Here is a 24,361-nt window from a genome sequence, read left to right as displayed (position 1 = left end):
AAATTTCATACTTTTTTATCGTATTCCTTATAAAAAAAAGATCTTTTCCTGCTTATTTTACACACAATAGTCAATGCATCGTATTCATTCAGTATTCTTTGTAGAGTAAATATGGAAAACAAGGGTATAATGTATGTTTACACGTTGACATCAAATCGTCATTCATATTTTTTTTGGGATGAAGTGTATTCTTTACGCACATCATAAATCATCAGCAAAAAGAGATGAAGGAACAAAATAAAAGTTTTTCATCTTTAGTCATTTTTAGCGTGTTTTTTTGTGAGGATGATTGGGATTTTGGGCGATGTCAGAGGTCATATTGTCTGATGTCTTGGGAGGATTGTGTGTCATTTTTTGGGGATTATTAATGGATTCTTTGGGAGCTTCATGATTTTTTGAATTCTTCATGGAATATGTGGAGCTTAGAGCTTGAAATTGGCACTTTGAAGGATGATTTGTTGTACTATCTCAAAGCCTCGACAGAATCCTGACAGACTTATCTAAGCAGCATCGATAAGAATTACAGGACATACTAAAGCCAGGTTATATAGTCCCAACCGTACCGTACAGTACTAGAAAAGTCAAACATTTTCTTGTTTCCATATTGACGGCACAAAGCAACCCAGACATCATCTTAACGACCAGTTGACCAACATTTACAATGTATAAAATGTAACTCGTTGCATTGTGCTGCTTGGGGTATAACTGCATCACTCAATCGATGCATTTAGAATGATGAGTTGGGAGCTGCGATGCTGTAGAATCAGTTGTTGCCATTGTAGTCGCTCAGACTGATGATACCAATGATATTCAATTAGCTAAGCATATAATGCCATCTTAAGGTCCAGAGAAATGATCTTTAAGAATAAATCCAAGCTAACTTAAACTTTATAAGCCAAAACTCTACAACTAACTTGCTAATATCGACATCACAACACAGATTGATATCCTAAAAGTGCTCAAATTGACATTCCAACTATATCTTAGCAGAGCTCGAAGTCAACTTGGATTTTCCAGAAGATTTTCAATGGAGCAGTCAAGTCAAGTCAACTCGACTTCATACAAAATTCACAGTATGATCTAATTCCCAAAACAACAGCTTAAACAGTTCCATGACCCAAAAATAAATCAAAATCTCCTCCTCAAAAAAATGCGCTATAGTCACACACAAATCATCACAATCTGATTCATATGATTCCATTCATTTTCTCTATTTCTCTTTTTTTCGGTTGTTTTGTCATCACATATTTTATTATTATATTTATTCTTCTCATTGTTCTTCTGTCCCTTCTCCTTTTATCCTCATTCTTAATGAAATATGTTATGATGAAAGAATATGAAATGTATGAGACATTGCATAAGATATTTCGTCATTTCTCGCCTCTCGTCTGTATGTTTGATGTTATGTCACATGAATCAATAATATAAGAAGACATGACGTGGTTGACACAAGATGAGACATTAAGTTAATAAAGAGATCAAGATGAAATTTTTCATGTTGAATTTAAAGTGATTATTTGATTACATTTGGTTTTTTTGAGGATTGTTATATGCTGGCTTATGGGGATTTGTGTCTGGAATAGTCTGAAAGATACAAATTGCTTGGTGTTGCTGGTTATGTAGTGCAATTTGTCGGATTGTTTGGTTTTGTTGATGAATTTAAAAAGGATTGTTCTTCTGATGTTTTAAGGGGTTTTTGTGGATGTTGATGGTTGGAATTATCAAGCATGTGCTGTAAATTGGAAGTAAAGACAACAATTCCGAGCTGTACAATGCGGCGAACCACATTTTTCGGCATAAAATGGGTCAAAGTCAACCGTCTTGATGACATCAGGGCATCTTCGGATCTTTCCGGTAATACGGCCATATAGCAGTGCCATAGCAAGCACAATGTGCTGTTCAAGAATCTGCTGAACAAAGACAAACCAAGAAATGAACAAAAATTCCAATTTCCAACTCAAAAACCTCCAAAAATCTTCAAGTTCCTTCAATTTCAACTCCCATATGCCTAATGCATTATTAATCCAAATTGCCTCAACATTCTGCCTACAAACAGCACGACTTTAACTTTCATATCTTCTTCAATAATTTACTTCTCATTCATATTGCCTACATTAAGGAAAATTCTTTAAGACTTTAATGCTAAGAAGGGTATAAAGACAGCACAGACATTTAAATAATAAGATAATAAGAAAACCAAAACAACAACAACAAAAAAGGCAGCACAAACAATCTCCCCAAAGAATTATATTACATATTTTTTGCCATGGCTTTTTTTAAACCAAACAAACTGATTAATATTCTATGCAGAATGTGCTTTTGACCGATGCCAACTTAACTGGGGACACATCCGCATCTCTTTTTTTGCTATGTCTTCTTGCTGTCTTTTTTGTCTCCCCTTTTTTCACTTCGTGTATGCATTAAAAATTATATTCACTCTTTCTGACACTGTTGTCTGACACTGTATGATGTGCACCGAGAGGGAAAGAAAGGAAAGCAAATTAAAATGGATGCTTAAAGACTGGGAAAAGTGAAGGGATTGCTGTAAGATGGGCGATTTGAAGCATTTTGAAGTGGAGTTGGGTTTTTAGGGTTTGTGGAGTTCTTAAGGATTTAATTTCAGTCTGAAAGGGTGGAAATTGAAGTCATGGCTTCAAGGGATTGCTATAGTCTAAGAATCAAGCTTTAATAAGCTGTTGTTACGTAGAAATGATAGTATTATTGATTGCCAAGCGGCTACCAGCTTCTGGCGCAATCTATCGATGGTCATGGATCAAAATTAATCTGTACAGTTCATGAAGGCAGTGATTAAGCTCAAAAATGAGGAATATGAAGTTGAATCTTCTTTTCTATAGCAAATTTTAGTCAATTTTAAGTTCTCATTGATGATTTGCTTTTAATTTACTAATTCAGGCCTTTACTGCCTGTATTAATCAAATGTGCTCCGTAATCCTCCTCTGTTGCTACCTGAAATTAGCTACAGTCCGCTTGCCATGTCCTCAACATTCAATTTCCTCACCTTGACACACAAATTTCCCACAATCCCCAACTAAATCCATCAAAATCCACCCCGCAAATCTCCAAATATCTTCAAAACTTGTCACAATCTGCCACAATAACGCCATCAACCCCTTCATTCACAGAATAAGCTGCAAAAAAAAACAACATATGGCATAATGTTGGGACATGAAAGTTGATCATAAAAAATTACGCTCTACCCACCTTTCTGTCTCCGCGTTTTTTTTGTTCTCATTTTATTTTTTGTAAAAATGCCAACAGAAAAAAAGAATGTCGCAAAAGGCACTTATTAATCTTTAACAGTAAGTCGGAAAAGTTGAAGGAATGTAATGGTAGGGGAGAGTTTGGAAGTGATGTCAAGGGTTTTATGGGAGTTTGAGGTTGATGGTGAATTTTGGTGGAATTGGATGGGATAGGAGGTTGTCTTGAAGTTTGAGGAATGAAATTAGGTGCAAATTGTGTCAATTTTGAAGTATTCCTGACATCCTTAAATGTATTTGAGCAATTCTTGGTTAGTCCTGCTCCCAACCTGGCCTGTACTTAAGGTAGTACTGATCGCATCTTAGGTTCAGCCTGGACCGTCCAGGTTCTTAGTCCAGGTTCAGGTCAGCGTCCAGGTTTCGATATTGTTCCATTTTTGTCTAGTCCTGGACTAATCCTGTTGACATTGAACCCGTCAATACTCATCTTGATCTGAAAATGATCTTGATCTGGATGAATTCTAAGTCATTTATGGTCCTGGTATGTCCATATCCTGGTATAGTCGTGGTTCTGTCCTAGTTTAGACTTTATTCTCATTCTGAAGCCATTCTAGACTGGATCATGCTTGGATAGACTCCAATGTGCAGGCCATGGCACTGCCTGGAGTCCTGCTAGCTCTAGACTGGACTTAATCACATTCTGTCTTGTTTTGGTACCATTCCATCTATATCATTCTTGTAAAAGCCCCAAATTCAAATCTGACCCAAAAATCCACACACCAAACTAGTAAACATCCCCAACTACTATCGTGTTTTGTTCCATGTAAGCCGCTTAAAATACTTCGTCATCTACAAATGCCTTACATTATTTTTTTTTTCACAGCAATTAACTAAATTTGCTTCCTTCATTTTATAGCTCTTAGATATCTGTACTGTTTATATTATAGAAACCTTTCGCGGGCCATAAATTCTCAAATATAAGCTTTCTTGTGCTAAATGGACGTCGAAACGAAAGTAGAACGTCAGATATGCAAAAAACTCTTTAATGGCAGCATAAAATTATTGTTGTCTTTAATTATACATTGTATATTCATCCATGCTGTAAACGTAAATGGCATGGAAAGAGGTAGGAAAAAAAAGTTTTTCTTTTGTGCCTGAAAGTCAAGCAGCACAAAAAAAAATTTGTGTTTTTTCCTTCTAGGAAAAAAGCAATTTAATACGTCGTTAAGTAAATTAGCGTATGAGGAAGTAGAAGTTGTGTATATTTTCATAAAAACTTAAAAATACTTCTTGTTCCTTTTTTTGTGACTTGGCAGGATTTAAAAAATGCCAACTTTTTTTTGGCTTAATCTGTTTAACATTTCTTGTAAATTTATGCTGAAAGACATGAAAAAAAAATTGGAATTTGTGATGATTTTCTGGGAAATTAAGGCTGTCATTAGAATTATGGTAATTACGGTATAATGTGGAAGTTCCAGGTGGAACAATTAATTATTGTCTTGTGTAATAACAATTTGGTTGTAATTAATTGACGACTTAAAGGCGTAAAAATTTGTTTAAAATGTCAGCGATTTTAATTTTTTTTTTGGGAAATTTTTTCTTGGATTTAGAAAATGTGGAAAATGATGGAAAATTGAGGAAAATGTGAGAAAATTCATAAAATATGATTGTAATTATAGTCGAATTGTCGTCAATTTGACACTTAGATTTGAGACATTTTTGAAATGAATTAAAAGCTAATTTAAGCATTTTATTGTATAAAATAGTGTGGGGTGGCTTTGTTTCCAAAAATCCCTTCTCCTTGGATACGTCCTTGAGTCCTACGATTCCTTTACAAGCAGCTTTATTCAACTCATAATTCAACCTTCATTGATCATGTTCTCAAGCATTTAATCATCAGAATTAAATCAAAACAATCAAAAGGTGTCGTTTAACAAATTAATCAATAATTCGAACTTTGGTCTAGGTAGCTAATCAGGCTCAAAATCATTCAAACCTTTAAAAACTCAATATTCATCGACTTGAAATCTTCAATTTGAATTTAAAATTCTAACCAAAAAATTCAAAATTCACCAACAAAATTATGAATAAATTAGAAACTTTATGAATATTTGACTGCATAAAGTATATTATATCAGCACATATTTGCGAGTTATCTTCATGCTTAACTGTAGACAACACCAAAAAACTCAAAAAAATTAGAATAAATTTTTTAGAATTCAAAATTGAAAGTTTTGAGAAAAATTCCAAAAAAAAAGAATTAAAATCCATTAAAATCATTTGCTTTTTAGATGATGGAAAGAAGGCATTACCATTATTCGAGTAAGGAAAGAGTAAACAAGGCAAGAATCAGATTTCATTATGTTTTTTTTCATTATTTTTCGTAACATTTTTCGAGTGCAAAATAAGAACGATTGAAATAATAACCAAAAAAAAAAAAAAATAACAAAATTTGCCTGATATAATATGCTCGACACCTCCTCATTTTTGTCGACATGCATGCAATGCAAATTGTAGCCAAACACACAAAGTGAACGTATGAATAAGATAGAAATAAAAAGGCTTGAAAAAAATGTATATTCACGTATTTACGGCTGGGAAAAAAATTAAGCATCCTTGCATTCTTATACAACATATAAACTCAAATTCACATGACTTAAGAATTCATTTTGCATGCCAAAAAATATTTCACTTCCATTCTCTTTCTCTCTTCTGTTTTTCATCATCACCTTCATGTAGAACATCTGAAGTTTTACATTATCATCATCATAATCATTATCATCACAATGTTGTTCGTACGAAAATAAAGTTCATCTTTTGTGCAGTTTTGTGTGGATGTGCTGAGAGTTTGTTGAAGCTGAAGCTGATCTGGGGTTGGTTTAGGAGTTGTTTTGAAGGGTTTTTAAGGTGCTTTAAGGGAAACGCCTTTCTGGAGTCCGGAATCTCAATTTAGTTACTTATTTCGCTGAAAGTACAGATCAGCTGTGATCTATAGCCTCTCTCAGCTGACGTCTGAAATTGGCCCTTCCGCTGGCTGTCTGTTGCCAAATACTAATATCAAGTGCTACACTGTCTCTATCGACAGCTTCCTTTCAAGAACCAGACTCTAAAAGTCCTGCCAGTTCTAACTCAGATTACCATCAAGGTATACGCAATCCTTGCTAATCAGGATCGATAGTTCTTCTGAGTTAAACACTTCTTCTAGAATCCAAACATTTTCCCTATCTAATTTAGTTTGGATTTAGAATTAATTTATTATAACTCGATTCTTAAGGCTTAATTCTCTGAATTATGTCAATTGACTGGCGTTTGCCAACTTTTTCTATCAATTTCTGTGCTTATTTCTCTGTTTTTAATCTTAAAGTCTTCAAAAAGAATTCTCAAGTGGATGATAAAAATTGAGGGAATTTCTAACTTCCATGTGTAACAGGGCAGGTCCCTAACAGACAATCCTAGCTGCACAATGCGGCTCATCGCATTTTTCCAATGAAAATGAGTCGAAGCTAGTCGTTGCGCTACTGTCAAGGCAACTTCATGTCCAGTCGGTAATTCGGCGACGTATCAATGCTTAGCGAGCACGTTGTAGTGTGAGCTCAATGAGGATACTCACCTAAATGTGTGTTATTCAACCCTGTTGATCCTCCTCCTTGTCAGTTTGGGTGTAAAGCGAGATTAAGAATTAAATCGCAATGTTGTTGTACCTAGGCATCATTTTTGTCCTTTGTAGCTGTAAATCCACTGTAAATTGATCCATCGATTCACTCTAAATTGTAAAGCATTAAATCTACTTCCTTCTCAGTAAATCCAACAAGTTTACAGAAAAATCAGTAAACTTTTGTCCAAATCTTCAGCATATAAGTGTCAATATCCCCAAAAAAAAACATTAACTTCCAATTCCAATCGGATACCTTTAATCATGTTGATTCACAACTTGAGCACACTTTTTCCTTTTAAAAAAATCCTCAAATTTTATTTTGCACATTCCAAGAAAAGCAAACTTTCCTTCAAAATCTCCTCAATAAGCTTCACAAAAACTACCTCAAAGAATAAATATCAACCCCTCAAATTCTATTACGAAGCTTGTCTCATCTTTATTGAATGTGAATCTCTATCATGTCGACACGAAATAGCATTTCTATGAAGGAAGACAGACTTTGAAAAATTGGCAAGTCTTAAACATACAAACATGGAAATGAAGAACACGTTTTACTTTTGATTTAATAGTTTTACGGTCACGTAGAAATTCGACAAAAAAAAGAAAACGTAAAGCTTCAAATGAAATACAAACAGTCTACAGTATAAAGGATGAAAGAAGAAGGAAAAAAAACTTTCATTCCTTACGGATATGCTGTGTGATTTATTCTTCTCAGAAATTTCCATTACATCAAAAACATTTTCTTTTTGCTCGTCTTTTTTACTTCATTTTTTGTATCATTAAATTACATTTGTGAATACACATCCGTTGAATGAATCATCAAATGCTTCTTTTCATCTTGTATATTACAAAAACGAAAGTTGGGATTTCTTCATTAATGATGTATGGTGTTGATGAGATTTGTTAGAGAGAAGGTTACAGAGTGTCATGAGACAAAATGTCGTGGCACACAGTGTCTCATGGTGTACACACTGTCTCATGGCACACAGTGTGTCATGGTACAAAGTGTCTCATGGTACACAGTGTCTAATGATACACAGTGTCACATGGTACACAGTGTCACATGGTACACAGTGTCTCATGGTACACAGTGTCTCATGATACACAGTGTCTCATGATACACAATGTGTCATCGTACACAGTGTCTCATGATACACAGTGTCTCATGATACACAGTGTCTCATGATACACAGTGTCTCATGATACACAATGTGTCATCGTACACAGTGTCTCATGATACACAGTGTCTCATGATACACAGTGTCTCATGGTACACAGTGTCTCATGATACACAGTGTCTCATGGTACACAGTGTGTCATGGTACATAGTGTGTCATGGTACTCAGTGTCATGGTGCACACAGTGTCATGATGTACACAGTGTCATGGTGTCCACAGTGTCATGTTGTACACAATGTCATGAGACACAATGTCGTGAGACACAAAATCGACATCATTTATGAACAGCCCCTCCTCAAAAGCTCATTAGAATTCCAGTTCATTTGTTTCATATTGTCAACACACACTTTTTTATCCATCATTCCTATACCTTAAAAGTATATACTTTTTTTACAATTTCATTCTTTATTTGTGTTTGTTTAGTCTCAATGGTATGATTTAGGATATAAGAAAAACAACAAAAAAAAAGGAAATGAAAGTTATGGTCATTTTATACTGTTTAATTTAGAGAAATGATAACTTTTATCCGAGACAATATTTAGGAATGGAATGAGTAGGAAATGTCTACACAATGGGTAATTTTCCACAAGAAAAAGTTTGTTTTTCCTTAATTTCTTTTTTCATCGTCATTTGTTGTCTCGTTAAAGACTAGGATGGTCTGTTATTTGGGTTATAATTTCTTTAGATAAGGGAAAATGTATGTTATGTCCGACAAACGGTTTGTTGTCGTTTATATCAATTTAAAAGTAGATTGAATAGCTGGATAGGTTTGTTTTGTGATGATCAGGATAGAATGGAAATTTGGGTTGTTTGCTGAACAGCATATCATGGTCATTTATTGCGAATGCAATCATTAGGATGACTTGACGATGTCATATGACCATCATATGATGAAACATCGTTATAGCATTGTTATGGGTGCATTTGCAATGTCATGATGTGTTACTCAAGATTTGTGAGTTTAGGTTAGAAAGTCAGAGGCATGCATTATTCAACAAAAGGGATAGATTAGAATTAGAATCTTGTTCGCGGGGAGAACAGGCTGCAATTAGTCGAATATATGTCTAATTATAAATTTGATATCAGAACTGGTAGTCGACACGGATTTTGTATAGAAAATTCTACTCGAGTCGACTAGACTTAATGCATAATTCAAGTCGATTGCAAGCTCTGCATGACATTTATGGAATTTTTCATGAAATGGCTAGTTTATCACTAAACACGCGGTTGACTAAACGCAGTCTTTTCTACTTAGGATCAAATTTATTTCCTTGCTGTTTAAGTCTATTTTGCTTAAATAGATCCCAGAAAGCACACGGCTTAGAATTGTCCAAACCCCAGGCCGACCTGACTTTGGCCTAGATCAAATTCAATAGAATTCGCCCTTAAGCTAGAGCCGTGTTGATCATGGACAAGATTTTCGAACATTCCTACACCATGTGCCTTCCGGGACTAGTAGTTTGCATTGCTAGAGTTTTGGGTAGCTGGAAGACAATTGGGTAGCAAGATGGATTGTCTAGACTAGTTTATTTCTAGTCATAAATCATTAAAAATTCATCAAGTTTTTAAAATTTGTTTGAAAATATGTAGAACTAAGTTTGTAAAGGTTTTGTAGCTAGTCCAATTTCTTCTTTATCATTAAAATTCCATTAAAAAATGACCATCGCTTTAAATTTTCTATGCAAGTATTTTGATTTCCTTTAAATTTACAACAAATTTTTATATTTTTATTGCATCCAATAACTTTTAAGAACAAAAAAACTTCAAAAAATCCATTAAAAAAATTTACAAAAATTATTAACCCAAAATTTTGTCTTTCTCTCAATTAGGAAAAGGAAGATGGTCCACTATTCAAGTTCTACGAAGTAATTATGGACGTTGGCGGTGAATTTATGCAAGCAATCAACTCAATGAGAGATGTGACATTATTTGCACCAAGCAATGAGGCATGGAACCGTCCAGAAGTTAGAAATATTTTAGGGTAAGTATAGCATTTACAATTTAATTAATTTGATGTCCATGAAGACTTTAATTTGTACACCATTAAATAAATCATTCAACTGAATGATGCAGGACGAGCTGCTAAAGATGAAAAATAATTAATTTCACATTGAAATGGCAATTATAAAATTATTTTTCTGTTAAGTAATAAATCTTAATTAATTTGTGCTGCTGCTGTACAGTCACAAACAAGCTGGGTATTGAATGAGAAAACAGCAGCTGAAATTTATCGATTTAATAAATATAATCAAATCAGACGGAAATGTTTGTGGATTTGTTGTAATTATTTTGAGAAAATTTTTGTGAAGCTTCGGGCTTTTTCTGTGGAAGTATTAAAAGTTTTAAGATAGAAACGTTTTATTAAAATTAATTGGAGATGATAAGGAATTAAAATAAGGATTAGGTGCCTTTATTCGCTAATTTAATTATTGAAAATTGGGTGATTAAATACTTGTTGAATGTTAATTGGAAGAGGATGGGAGTATGGAAGTTAAAGAGGTGTTTATGGGATTTTTGGATGAGGTCCACCTAAAATTGACAAATTCAAAGCCAAAATCACTTTGAAAATATTTGTTTTGTCCAGTTTCAATCGTTCCATACAAAAAGTCTTGGATTAAAGCCCTATTTTACTCTTAGTTGATGCCTTACTGCTCTGTTATCCTAGAATCTTAATTAAAAGGTTGATTTACACTGTCAATGATGACTTCCATAGTCCGGACCTTCCGGAAAGCTTTGCAAGTAAATCAATTCAATCTAACAATTGTCCCAGGAAAGTCATTCCGTAGATATGGCGAAAAATCTGGACCATGGCCAGTGTGAGTCTAGTTTTGGATCAGATTTTGTAAAATTCAGCTTTAAGACAAGCCCATGCTAGCATATTAGAGGTCCGAAAATTATCTATAATCCAGATTTGACGGTAACGGATATTTATCGGTAATTAAGGTATGGATATCCGTCATTCGGACTTCTACAGCATATGACTAGATTTTATGTCATTTCCATGTCTTGAGCCTTTGGAATAGCACAGATCAGTTAATCGACCTAAAGTCGGGCATCGGATAAGCTAGAATCGAGAATCTAAGATACAGGCTTTAAATAATGAAAATTAAATAATGGTTCTCCAGCAATTAGTCACAACTAGACTTACATACTTACTTCTTTGGCTGGAGCGCAATTGGACTCATTACCGTGCGGAATGAATTTCTAAAGCAGGTTTTATCTTACAAGACTAACTAAAGCATATTTTTTCCCCAATTTTCCACCATAATCTCCAAAAACTTCATCAACAAAATTCAAATCAGCTTCTAAATAATAATAGAATTAAACGAAAAAACACCTCAAGCTTAATTACAGCTTCCACCATAATACAATAACATCGTAATACAATATTCTTAAAGCATCCAACAACAAAACAATCAAAATTAAAGTATTTACATACTTTCAAAGTCAATGAATTTATTTTGTTACCTAATGAATTAACTTGATTGCTTACTTAAGGGATGATGGGGGGACTCACAACAAATAATTCACTTTAAATGCTAATTGAATAACTGATGGGATTCGTTACATCTCTCACTAATTTAATCATATCTGTTTACAACATTTTTGGAATAATGGATAACAATTGAATTGAGTATTGTTGTGTATAGATTTATTAATAGAATTATAGGGAAATTTATACAATGGAATTGGTTGAAATTGCAATGCAAATTAGTAGAAATATTTCATTTAGATAATGTGATTAAGGATTTATATGTAATGGGGACTGTTTGGAGATGATGAAACATAATTATATTGGTGTTTAAGTCAGAACTGAATAGAACAAATCAGTTGATCGATCAAAAATTCAGTAGCTGGTCGGCGTGACTTTGACTTGACGCTAGAGTTGGTTCTAACTTGTCTAGGGACATTGCGATTTGGTGCTCGATTTTGAATCGATTATCTGACCTGTACTATTCGGTAGACAATGTACAGACAATGCTTTAATGTCTAAGGTCAACAATGTTAAGAAAATTGTCCAAATTCTCGTCATATCCACAACATTCCATGAAATAATTAAGAGGGATCAGAGTTTGTTGAGAATAGAACTCACGGTTTAACATAAGAGTGATACATAATACTGGTCTGTTGCCTAACCACTCGGCTACAGAAGTCTGATTGACAGATTTGCCTATATATGGCTCAATTCCTCATACTACACTCTGGGCAGACCCAATCCTCTGATACGATCCTTCCAAAATCCGTCAAACTAGAGCTATTCGGTTTCTTTGCCTTGCCCTTTCTTATATTCTCACCTCATCTACTCCCTAGAGTCTTCAAATCACAATACCTTGCACCTTCTCCCCAATCCTATCTTCCAGCACTCATCACTTACAACTAGCCTCCACAAAAAACATTCAGATATCACAAATCCTATATAAAAATTATCATTTTATGTTCCATGATCAAGCCTACATTCTTATTTTCAAAAGGTTAATTCCTTAACCCTTTTCATGCTGAAGCCTTTATCGCTTCCCTTTAAATCTACTTCTTTTCTCTCTGTCAACAATAAATTATCGAAAAAAATATATAAACAAGTCTGGCTATAAATCATGGTGAATTAAATCTATTTCTATGTTAAGATCAGCAACGACAATTCACATGCCATACCCTACTTTCTATTCTATTCTATTCTATTCTAATCTAATTATTATGCATAATTAAAATTTATCAAATGAAATCCATTTTTATTAATTAAAAATATTTGACGTAAAACATGAGCATTTAATTACGATTCGATGAACTTTTGCTTCCGCTATTGTACTTCATGCTTTAAGTCCAATAACAAGAGTGACAAAGTACAAAAAGCTTATTTATAATTTTTTTTTTTGTCATTCAATTCCATTCAGTCGTTTCATGACAAATTTAAGAAGAATCATGAGAATAAATAAGAAGCAATTGTTGTACAATAGACTCAATGAGCTTTTTATTTCCGTCGTTACACCTAAAAATAGGAAGAAAAAGATGAATGAATTTTTTTTTGTGTTCAGTGAATCGTGAAAGAACAATATTGGATTGGGAGTTGTTTGTAAATGATGTTTAAGGATTTGAATAGTGGATTTTAGGGCAATGTTGTTCAAGCTTTATTGCTCCTTAGAACCTTAGGGACAAGGCTCTACCAAAACCGAACACGACATTGGGTCCATGGCATTTTCAAAGATACAAGTATACCACGACACACAGGTTGCCCGACAATATTTTAGAGTAAGATGCTGGAATTTTGAAGCAAATTCAGCCATTTTTGATGTTATTTCTAAAAAGTAACTAACTGGGAAGGCCCAGCTCCACCCAGAAGTTGAAATCTCACAAAAATAGACGCCATTTGCTGGAAATTTCCTAAAAAACCATCCTAGTCCCACGCGGAAGTTGAAATCTCCCAAAAATAGCATCAATTGATGGAATTTACCAAAAAGTGCCTTCCTAGTTCCACCTGGAAGTTGAAATCTCACAAACCTAGACATCATTCATCATCTTTCCCCACCATAAAAAATCAATACTTTTAAATCAAAAATAGGCTCATTTTGTCATCAGATACAAAAATAATGAGATTCTCAGCCTTCAAAATTGAATCTATATTAGGAAATTGACAGATGTAAGGCTAATGCTAGGAAATTTAATATTAAAGTTTGTTATTTTTCTTCCTCACGTAAAAATGTTCTTTTGGCATGTCTACTGAATGAAAGCATCTCAATCTTCGTGTTTAGTCAGTCCATAATTAAATTCATAATCTAATATGAAAGTTTTTGGGAAGCTTTAAGAAATCTGAGGAAGTTTCGTGATATTCAGGCACCGGCAATATAGCAACTGTGTAGGTAGAAGAGTTGGGAGTTTATGGATGCAGCATAGGGTGGCAGTAGTATGGGGACAATATAAGGGGGCAGTATAAGGGGACAGTGTAGTGGGACAGTATAGAGGTAACAGTAGGTGGAAGACAGTGTAGGGCATATTATACGGGGCAATATAGGCAACAGTATAAGGGCCGTTCTCTTACTACGAAACTCTCATTTCGATTTTTCATGTCACCTCATAACTGAATGACCCTCAATCTCTAAGAAAAAATCACAAATAATTCCCCAACATCCAAACATCAGGAAACATACGCGGAAATTACTTAATGATGATAATTCATTTTGATACATCCCCAAAAATCCCCTTCTGCATGTTGACATAATTCTACTGTGTATTGACAAGATTATTGACCACTCTCGTTGCCTTTTTTCTTCCTTTTTTAAATATCGACTGCTGAAATTGAATCAGCGGTGGACCATTCGATCTAAGGTAAGCATACGTTGACGAGTATAATGTCAACAGTAGTACATGACACAATAAACACCGGCTAGATAGAATAGAGATGATCATGTTGATATGGGTATCATCATTCAAATCCATAAAGCTTATTTAAAAAAAAATTTGTTTGTTGAATGCCTTGCCTGATAGGTACTGAATGGTCAAAAACACGTAGGAACTTTTACATCATTTATTTATTTATTTTTTTCTGTTTACAATTCGAATTGAAAGCGATTAGAAATGTAAAGGGGCATGCCTTCCTCTTTTTATTCATGTCCATAGGCGTAACAAACACACGAATTGAATTGAAAAGCACACAATAAGAAGGAATAAAAGCATATTTCATCTTCCATTTAAGTCCTAAATTCTTACACTTAACAAACAAATCGAAATTTTATTTATTCGGACAATTTGAGACGTGCGGAGATTTTTATTGGCACAATTACATGCACTATTAAACTATGAGAATTGAGAAAAAAAGGGATTTTACTTCTTATTGTGAGTCTGTAGGATAGAAATAGAAAATGTTGGGTCATAATTGACCTTTGAGTTAGTGATATGTGAATGCGTTTATGGAATTTTGTATAATTAAGATTTAGAAAATGGTTTAGAGAGTTAGAATGTTGATACCCGGAAGTATAAGTAGACGGATATCAAGGTAGATTTTCCGGATTCTCTGGTTTACCCTAGACTGGATCCTAGAATGTATCTTTAAAATCTTAATAGGTTGTATTTAAAATACAATTTGCATATTTAGAGATAACTAAGAAATTTATGGTACATTCCAAGCGACACGTTGCAGCAAAAAAGGCTAGAACAGCCATTAGGATTCCTTTAATTCATTGTTAGGGCATTGTCATGGCATTTTGTAGACTTTGTCGCTAACCGGGCGACGATATAATATCATAACGAGTATTTTCTTTTGTTGAATTGCTTGGAATACCTGGAATACCTAGAATATAATTAGTAGAGTTGGTAGGACTCCCGGAGTTGGATTTTAAATGGACTCAAAAGTCCGAATCCACTGAATATCCAGAAAATCCTTTTTATCCAGAAAGAGAGTCCTGCCAACTCTGATAACTAGGTCAAAATATGACTAGAACTAGGGTAAACTAAAGTTTATCTAAAATAAAACCTAAACTTAACTCAATCAACTGGCATAAGCATGGATTTTCATGAATTGAGCCTTTTTAAAGCAAAATTTTGACATAAAACCCGATTGGACATAAAAACATTATTTAAAACTAGTCATTAATTAGACATTAATTAGTTCTATATGAACTTTAATGAACTATAATGGACATCATTCGGCCAATTGGCATCAATTTGAATTGAGCTGGCTAAATTCCATTTTTGGTTTCTTTTTAGCTATTTAAATATGTGTTTTGAAGACAAAATTGGCAGTAAATGTTCTAAAAATTCTATTCTTATATCCAAAACAATTATTATCTTTAGTACTCAAACATCAAACCAATAAAAACTGATTCTATTACGATTTGTAGCAGTCTGTATCTTTACGTAGAGATCATGGTCATTAGTAACGTTTATACTGTATAAACAGAGAGCTTGAAGTCGATTTGACTACATACAAAAATCGGCTGCATATGAAATTCAAGTTTCAAAAGATTGACATCAAGCTCAGTTCCTTAGAAACTATTCAATCAACAATTGGACTAAATAGTATCAAAAATTTGCCATTTATTCGTCTCCATTTTGCATGCCTAGTCCTTTATAGATGTTTCATACAAATCAATCCACGTTGAAATTGTGAAATTCTTTTCATCCTCAATCGTACCTTTTCAACCTTAAACATTTTTGACTCAATTACATCTCAAACCACCCAGAAAATCTACAAACATAAGCAGATTTTCGACTCAAAGCATTTCATTTTACTTTAATTCTTTATAATAAATAATTTTTTTTCTCTTCCTTTTCTTTTACCTTCCATAAAACACAATGAACAATGACGATTGTGACAACGACGGTGAAAAAAAAATGATTTTATTACCAAAAAAACAACAGCAACAAACAAAAAATGCGAGATATCTTGAATCTACATCTTGTGAATGAGCGCTACAGTGCGGAAAAGATACGTTCCAACAACAATCAAGTATGTGCGAAAATAAGGATCGCATCCCTTTTTTTAGCCTGCCTTGAAACAAAAAGGCTCGTCGATGTTCTTTATGCATCTTATTACATCTTTTTGTTTCCATTCGCAGATTATTCAAGTACCGACAAATGTCGACAAGAAGTTCTTATACTTTAACGTATTGAATCAAGGAGATGAGAAGACCATAACCGTTGAGGGTAGCGGTGTTAATGCAACAATTATTCAGTCTGATATTGCTGCTACAAATGGCTTCGTTCATATCATCGACCACGTTCTTGGCGTTCCATATACATCGGTCTTGGAGAAATTACAGTCTGATCCAATGTTGAAGTAAGTAAAAGAAAAATTGGGTAGTGGGATTGTCTTGTTAATGAAGTACTTTTCATTAATGTCACGTCTTATCCATAAATTAATGGGGGAATATAACAAAAAAAATGTATTCAAGCACATTTTTATGGGAAGTGATGATGCTGTTGTGGCTTTTTTGCTGTGAGATGCTTGAAATTCATAATATAAAGCCTATAAAGCACACTTGTGATGAATGATAGAGGATTATAGGAGCAGAGGAGACGTGGTGTAGGTTTGGGTTGGGATTCTCGAGATGGGTTCGATGTCCAGATTGTCTAGGATAGTCTGGATCTTGAGACAATCCGTTCAGAGCTTCTCAAGAGGAGAATCTTGAAGTAGACTTGGAGCTTGAAGAAGACTTGGAGCCTGAAGTTGACTTGGGGCTAAAAATAGACTTGGAGTGGCTTGAAATTGACTTGGAGCTTGAAGTTGACTTGGAGCTTGAAGTGGACTTGGAGCTTAAAGGAGACTTTTAGCTTAAATACCAAGCAAATTCAGCTTTAGTCGACAAATGGTCGACACTCGTTCTTCAAGCCAGCGTGACTCTGACTCCTTGCCAGATTCGATGTCAGCCCAGAGTCAAGTAAACCGACCTCGAAGTAATGTGACTCTGGTCCCAAATCCAGGCTGGCTTATCACCTTACATTGGTGCTTATATTGATAAGCCAACTCAAGCCAGAGTCAAGTTAGCCCAAAACCTGATTTTCAGCCATATCAATGCCGTGTGCTTTCCAGGTACCGTGATGTTCAATCCATGATGATATAGAGCAATACATGCATCATCCTTCAGTCATCATACTTCAGTCAATAAGCATCCACTTCAGTCAACAATAAATCAAAATTTTAATTCCAAAAACCTTTTCTTCTTCCTCATTTCAGCGACACTCTCTGGCTCGGAACACGCAATCGATTTAATGATCAATTAAATGCAACATCAGCTCGCTACACATACTTTGTGCCACGTGACAAGGCCTGGAGAAGCTTAGAGAACGAATTTCCATCAGTTTACAAAAAACTCTTTATGCCCGACTTCTCTTATCATGTGAGTATATCCCTGGATGTGATTAATGTTGTAAATTGTCCAATAATGTCCAATTTTGTTATAGGCTAATTCAATTTTAGAACGACACTTGATTGTTAGTGATCGTATCTTTACAATGGGTGATTTAAAAAATATGTCCATTGCATCTGACGCTCTTATTTTAACACCAGTTCGTGATCAATTGAAGATTAGAGTTACCGAGCACGATAAGCGTGAGTATACTTGCTTTTTGGCACGTTCCTTTTTACTTCTTTTTCTTATTGTTTTCTCAAAAAAACATTTTTGTTTTTGTTTTGTTTTCACTGAATTGTACTCTAACTTATTCATACCTCAATGTAACACAAATTGACTTTTACTCTCTTTTGTCTTATTACTTACTCCTTCTTTTTCTATACATACATCGTTATTTTGTTTGAAAGAAGTACTTTTGTGAAGTGCAAGTGAAGTATGATGGGAATTTTTGAAAATTCTTTTGATGACTGAATGCTGATTAGGATTTGAATTTAGTCGACTTATCAACGCATGTTCCACTTGGAAGCTTGGTATAGGGGTTTAATGTCCAAGCCTATAAGCAATGTTTAGCGCCGTTTAAATGGATTTTAGGCAGAATTTCCTTACTTTTTACACACCATATTCTGGGCCAGATTCTTGTACATGGTCTACTTATGGACTCTTTCTAAAACTTCCACCTAAGGACTACTTTACTTCTCCTTTATTTCTTATAACCCTCCTTCTTTTAAATTGTTTTGGATACACCTTTGAATTTGGTCCTAAGCTGGAACCTCAGCCACAATATTCGTTATTTACTTATTGAAACCATGTTCAACAGAAGGCTTTCCATCTGACTCTGTTGCTGGCTCAGTCACCTAGTTTGTACAAATTCTCTGTCCGCACGCTGAGCTGACATTTTTTCATCACTGTTCTACGCCAAGTAGATTTTGGAGCTCTTGGTCGCCTTTTCCTTCCTTGTGTATTCCATTCAAGGGCTGTGTAACAAACTTGTGTTTCTGTCCCAGCAATGACATTTTTCTTCCTAAGCGTATGCCCTATCCAGCCATACTTCCTAATCTGAATCAACGACTATATTACAGATTACTGATTTATTTGCCGTTTATCAAACTCGATCAAGCTCCCGAACAGACAATCGCAGACTCACATAGTATCATGATGACATGATGGCTTACTGTATCTTAAATCACGTCTCACCCTTGAAAAAATCCTCAGTCATCAAAAAGAAAATTTCAACCCAACTTCACAAAAGTCTTCAATCGTTTTTCTCAAACGAATCTTTTGTTCTTAACTTCCCTTCAAAGCTTCGTTTCCTTTTCTTTTTAAAGGAAAATTTTTATGTACACTTATTCTTGATTTATTTCCTTCTTTCTGTTCTGTACTTTATCTCTTCTGTAAATATTTCTTTCATTTTATATATCTTTAAAATTTATGGATATTATTCGTATATATCTGAAATTTATTTACTTATATTTATGTGAATTATTTTCACATTTTACTTATGAATTTATTTAAGTCATTAATTTTTGCTCTTTTGTAAATCCACGTCATCACACGTCATTATGTTTATTGGGAAATTTTGGAAGTGAAATACCAAAAAATTCATCGATTTTCAAATTCAAACTCAAATTCTCATCTCGAAATCAAAACGAGTCAATTACAATAAAAGAAATTTTTTTCTATATTAAATCACAGAATTGACTGAATAAAGATGATGAGATGAATAACGGAAATGGGGATGGAAAAATTTTATTATATCGATTTGAATGGTATTGTAAATATTTGATAAAAGAATTCATATTTTTCCTTCTGGTTTTTAAAGCTTTTCAAGTTATTTCCATGATGAATTTATTAGAATGTTTTATGGTCTGTGATTTCCTTTATTGGTGATTTAATATTTTGTATTGATTTTTGTTGAGATTGATGGAAAAATTGGGAAATTTAAAAAGAGAAAATGTTGAAGAGATTTTATTTAGAATTACAAATAGAATTGAAATAAAATCCAAAAATTTTAACGATTAAATTCAAAATTAGTAACAATTTTAAAGGTTCAAAATTATTAAAGGCAAAATTTTTATCGATTTTATAAAATGCAAGATTATTATCGATTTTGTAAAATTCAAGAATTTCAACAATTTTGTAAATATTAAAATTTTAAACTTTTTTGTAAAATTTGAAAGTTTAACGAGTTTATAAACGATTTTGTAAAATTTAAAATTTTAACGATTTTGTAAAATTAAAAATTTTCAACGATTTTGTAAAATTCAAATTTTTAACGGTTTTTGTAAAATTTCAAATTTTAACGAATTTGTAAAATTTGAAAATTTTAAAGGCTTTGTAAAATTCAAAACTTTCAACAGTTTTGTAAAATTCAAAATTTTTAGGAATTCTGTTCAATTCAAAATTATTAACGGTCTTGTAAAATTCAAAATTAGTAAAAATTTTGTAAAGTTCAAAGTTATTCACGGTTTTTTAAAAATTAAAATTTTTTGCGATTTTGTAAAATTCAAATTTTTTAACGATTTTGAAAGCTTGTAAAATTTTAGCAGTTTTGTAGAATTTAAGAATTTTGACGGTTTTGCAAATTCAAAATTTTCAACGGTTTTTGAAAATTCGAATTTGAAAAAGAAGGAATTACAACAAAATTGAAGCTTTGAGATTTACGATAATTTTCAGACAAATTGTCCCTTCCATAAATCGTCCCCCATCCAATAATAACTGTGACCCAAAGCTTCATTCAACATTGTTTAACCAGCCTGTTTCAAAATATCCTTCAAAGTGTGTTCCTGCATAAACGATCATCATATCTATTAACCATTCATCTCCATATCGATTATTATCCTATATAATTTTGTTCAATCTTTTTGCTCTTCCGTAAATCCTTTTAAAACTGTTTTTAAATCTCTCAATTTATGTTTACTCTCATCTCCTACATCCCTCTTATCTGTCTATGTTTATTTTAAACATTATTTCCAATGACACTTCAATTCATTTTCAATAAAAAAAAAATTTATGCTGAATATACAAAAATTAAAAAGTATTATCTGAAAATGAAATGATGGCATTTAACTCTTTGTTTATTTCATCACAAACACATAGACTCGAGTGACTTTGAATAATTTAATAATAATATTCATCCGAGTGTCACATAATCAACACACACATATAAACACATTTGTGATTTACTACTTGCCAAAATTCACATGACAAAATTTTGTATCGTTTTTTTGCATTGAAATTTGATTTTCATTTTCTGTATTTTTGATATACTATCGAATAATCATAAACAAACATAATGAAGCCTTTTTGTTTGTGGGAACAGAGTTGTTATGGGGTTATTAGAAGTGAATCTGGGGGCTTGATCTACGGTTTAAGGGATGCTTCATTGACGATTCAATCATTAAGAGCTTAAAAGAGTTGACAGAAACTTAGGAGTATAGCACTTAGGCACCAATAGAACAGTCACCAAAAGGCTTGATGAGTTAATATGGCAAATTGAACATACAAAAGCTTCAAGTTAGTTACAACATAGTTCATTTATGCTTTAGGCACCATATAGCATTCTCATAAAGAAGTTTTCACAGTAAACACTAACTCCTGCACGCACACTTGGTGCATACGTTAGGGTATATCTTAGGAGTATTGAATAGGGTAGGCGTATGCTCTAATTAGATGCATACCATGAGTAGGTGTATACCATGGATATATGCATGATTTGGGTAGGTGTATATCCTAGAAAGGTATTTACCCTGGACAGGTGTATATCCTAGGTAGTTGCATACCCTGAGTTGGTATAACTCTAGGTAGGTACATATTCTAGGTAGACTTATTTCCTAGGTAGGTGTATAACTTAGGTGTAATCCCTAGGTAGATGGATACCCTGGGAAGGTGTATACCCTAATTAGATGTAGGGAAGGAGTATATATTTGGAAACTGTAGCAGAAAAAGTATACAATTAGGTAGATATGCTGTAGATTAAAGAAAAGATGCAGATTGTTCTCAAAAAAGGACTAAAAAAGGAGGTTTAACCCCAATACAAATCCCCTGAATACTCCTTTAAGTAGATATACCAAGAAAACGCCCCCATATCATGTCAAAACGAGTCATCCCTCCCATCCAATTTGCCAACATCCCCCACAACAACTCTGTGTCCAACAACAACAAAAAAACAATACTTCAGAATCAAATAAAATTTCACCATCATAATCAATAAGCTCTTGTAATCTGAAAAATTCATGCATAAATTTTATTATGATGTTCTGAGACTTCATCATCCATTTTATCGGAACACAGTAAAATAAAAAATTACTCAACATTGATCCTCAAATTAAAATCATTAATTTACTGCTTCCCCATCCATCTCACCTACTGCTGTCTGTTATTCATCCATCCATATTCATGATGTTGATGCTTTTCCATTTCATTTTATAAAATGAAAGTAAATTTTGTGAAGCTTTTTTATGCTTGAAAACATTTAAATTGGGATGGATAAATGAATTGAGGATAAAATGCATGCATGAATTTTTTATAGACTGGGCTTCCTTTTTTTTTTTTTTGTCATTTGGTACACAATTTTATAATTTTTTTGAGAATTTCCAAAAATTTCACTCAAATTTTTTGATGACTTTATTGTAATTTTATATATAAATCAAAAAATATGTATTTTTAATCTAGCGGAGGATGATTATTCGTTTAGTGAGTTTCGTCCCGGTAAGCAAAATCCTCACAATGTCTCTCTCAAAAAATAAAAAAATCTACTTTCTCACATAAATATTTACACTCACTCAGTATGAATTATCGATTATGATTATACGTTAGATATAATAAACAATTTTTGATGTCTCTTATACTTATCGAAACCCTTAATTCAGTTTAAGCTGATTATGTGTTTAACAATGAATTTTATTTGGATTTGATACGGATTTGATGAACAAATAGCTGAGATTTGAAAAGGTTTTGGTGTTGACTCTTGAGGTTTAAGATTGATTTTTACTTTGCATACTTCGATCACCATACAGATCAACTGTGATCTATGGACCCCCTAAAATGGTTCAGTCGCCGGCTTCCGTCTGCCAATTGCCAATGCCAAAAGCAATACTGTCTCTATTGGCAGCTTCTTTCCAGGATTGATCTTTAATGCTGTTAAATACAAAATGATACCCAATGAAACACAAAATGACTCCATTGTGGAGGCGACTTCTGGAGTCTGGACTCCCAAAGTGTTGTCCAACTCTGTCTTATTAATGTTGGAAGAATCGACTTATTTTCAGGGACCCTTTAAAGGACTCTGTACCCTTTAATGAGCGTAAATAGAACCCTTTATAAATTATCCATTCTAATGAGTTGCTTCTGTACAGATAGGCGTGGAGAATCTCCTCCGTGTTAGATTATGCGTCTTGGTTCTATACAACGATAAGATCTTTGCAATGACTTTATCAAGGAGAAGGAGATTTAAATGAACAATTATGTCACTCTCTCTAGAAACATCCAGTAGCTCAATAAATAAGAACACTTGACATGCAATCGAGAAGGCGTGGGCTCGAGTCTCACTTGGACTATTTTGTTATCAAGTGGACTATTTCTTCAAAATCTTTGTTGTAATAAGATTTGGAACCTACTATGAATCTTAATGTGGCTAATAACACATGAGAAAGATACATGAACAAGCGGATAGATAGAGACGGATTGACAAGTAGGAATTGAACCCACATTCGATCTGTTTATATAATTTGAACTTTCATCTCAAAGAACTTGAAATTGAATATTTTGGCAGATATAAGCAATTATTCAATAATGTGTCATGAGTGGGAATTGAACTTACACCCTTTCAATAATTGTTTGTCTCATCCTCTAGCAGCCAAGCTGTTTGTTTTGAATTTCAGCAAAATACAAACTTAATCTATTAATCTGCTTTAAACAATATTTTTGATAAAGTCCGGAAATATCTCTTTCCAAAGAAACTTCCAGCATTAAAGCTACTCAACTAATATCACATGAAAAACAACTATTTATAGACATCCAATTTTTCTATTTATCACTGACCAAAGTTTAGTCTATAAAGGTTAAACCCCCCTACACATCTTCCACATAAAAATATCCAGAATACAATATAAAATTTATCGTCTAACTCTTCCAAGAAGGACGATATCAAGTCGTTCAACTATATAATCCGTCCATATGGCCTAGATTCAATGAATATTTTCCAATGCCACCCCTAGAGAATCATCTACCATATGTTTATACATCATATGAAAATCCAATGTCCAATCACCATGAATATGATTATTATAATGCAGCATTATCCTACTCAACGACATAAGAAGATCACATGCAGGTCAAAACTCAATTCATAAAGCTATTTGTTCACTAAAAACATAATCTACTTCCAATCATATCTAGTAAAATTTAAATGTCAAGTAGTTATTGAAAAACTTTTGAAAAATATTTTTTTTACTCATTTACATTCATTATTAT

The 24,361-nt window shown here is 33.4% G+C and overlaps 1 protein-coding gene across 2 annotated transcripts in view; it reads left to right on the top strand.

Annotated features, from left to right (window-relative positions):
- Nucleotides 1–24,361, top strand: part of Fas1 (fasciclin 1) — a 176,687-nt gene that overhangs the window by 142,080 nt on the left and 10,246 nt on the right. The window contains exons 7-12 of one of the 2 annotated variants that reach the window (XM_070634310.1): nt 5,510–5,560; nt 9,881–10,032; nt 16,401–16,488; nt 16,598–16,818; nt 17,716–17,878; nt 17,943–18,090. In XM_070634310.1, coding sequence (XP_070490411.1) covers nt 5,510–5,560; nt 9,881–10,032; nt 16,401–16,488; nt 16,598–16,818; nt 17,716–17,878; nt 17,943–18,090 — 823 coding nt within the window. The remainder of the gene's footprint in view (nt 1–5,509; nt 5,561–9,880; nt 10,033–16,400; nt 16,489–16,597; nt 16,819–17,715; nt 17,879–17,942; nt 18,091–24,361) is intronic. The other variant, XM_070634312.1, reaches the window with a different exon arrangement.

This window comes from Chironomus tepperi, unplaced genomic scaffold (genome assembly GCF_022539635.2).
Source record: "Chironomus tepperi strain 1889 unplaced genomic scaffold, CSIRO-AGI_Ctep_v1 contig_85, whole genome shotgun sequence".
In the NCBI taxonomy this organism is placed as follows: domain Eukaryota; kingdom Metazoa; phylum Arthropoda; class Insecta; order Diptera; family Chironomidae; genus Chironomus; species Chironomus tepperi.
This window is presented reverse-complemented; position numbering and strand designations above follow the sequence as displayed.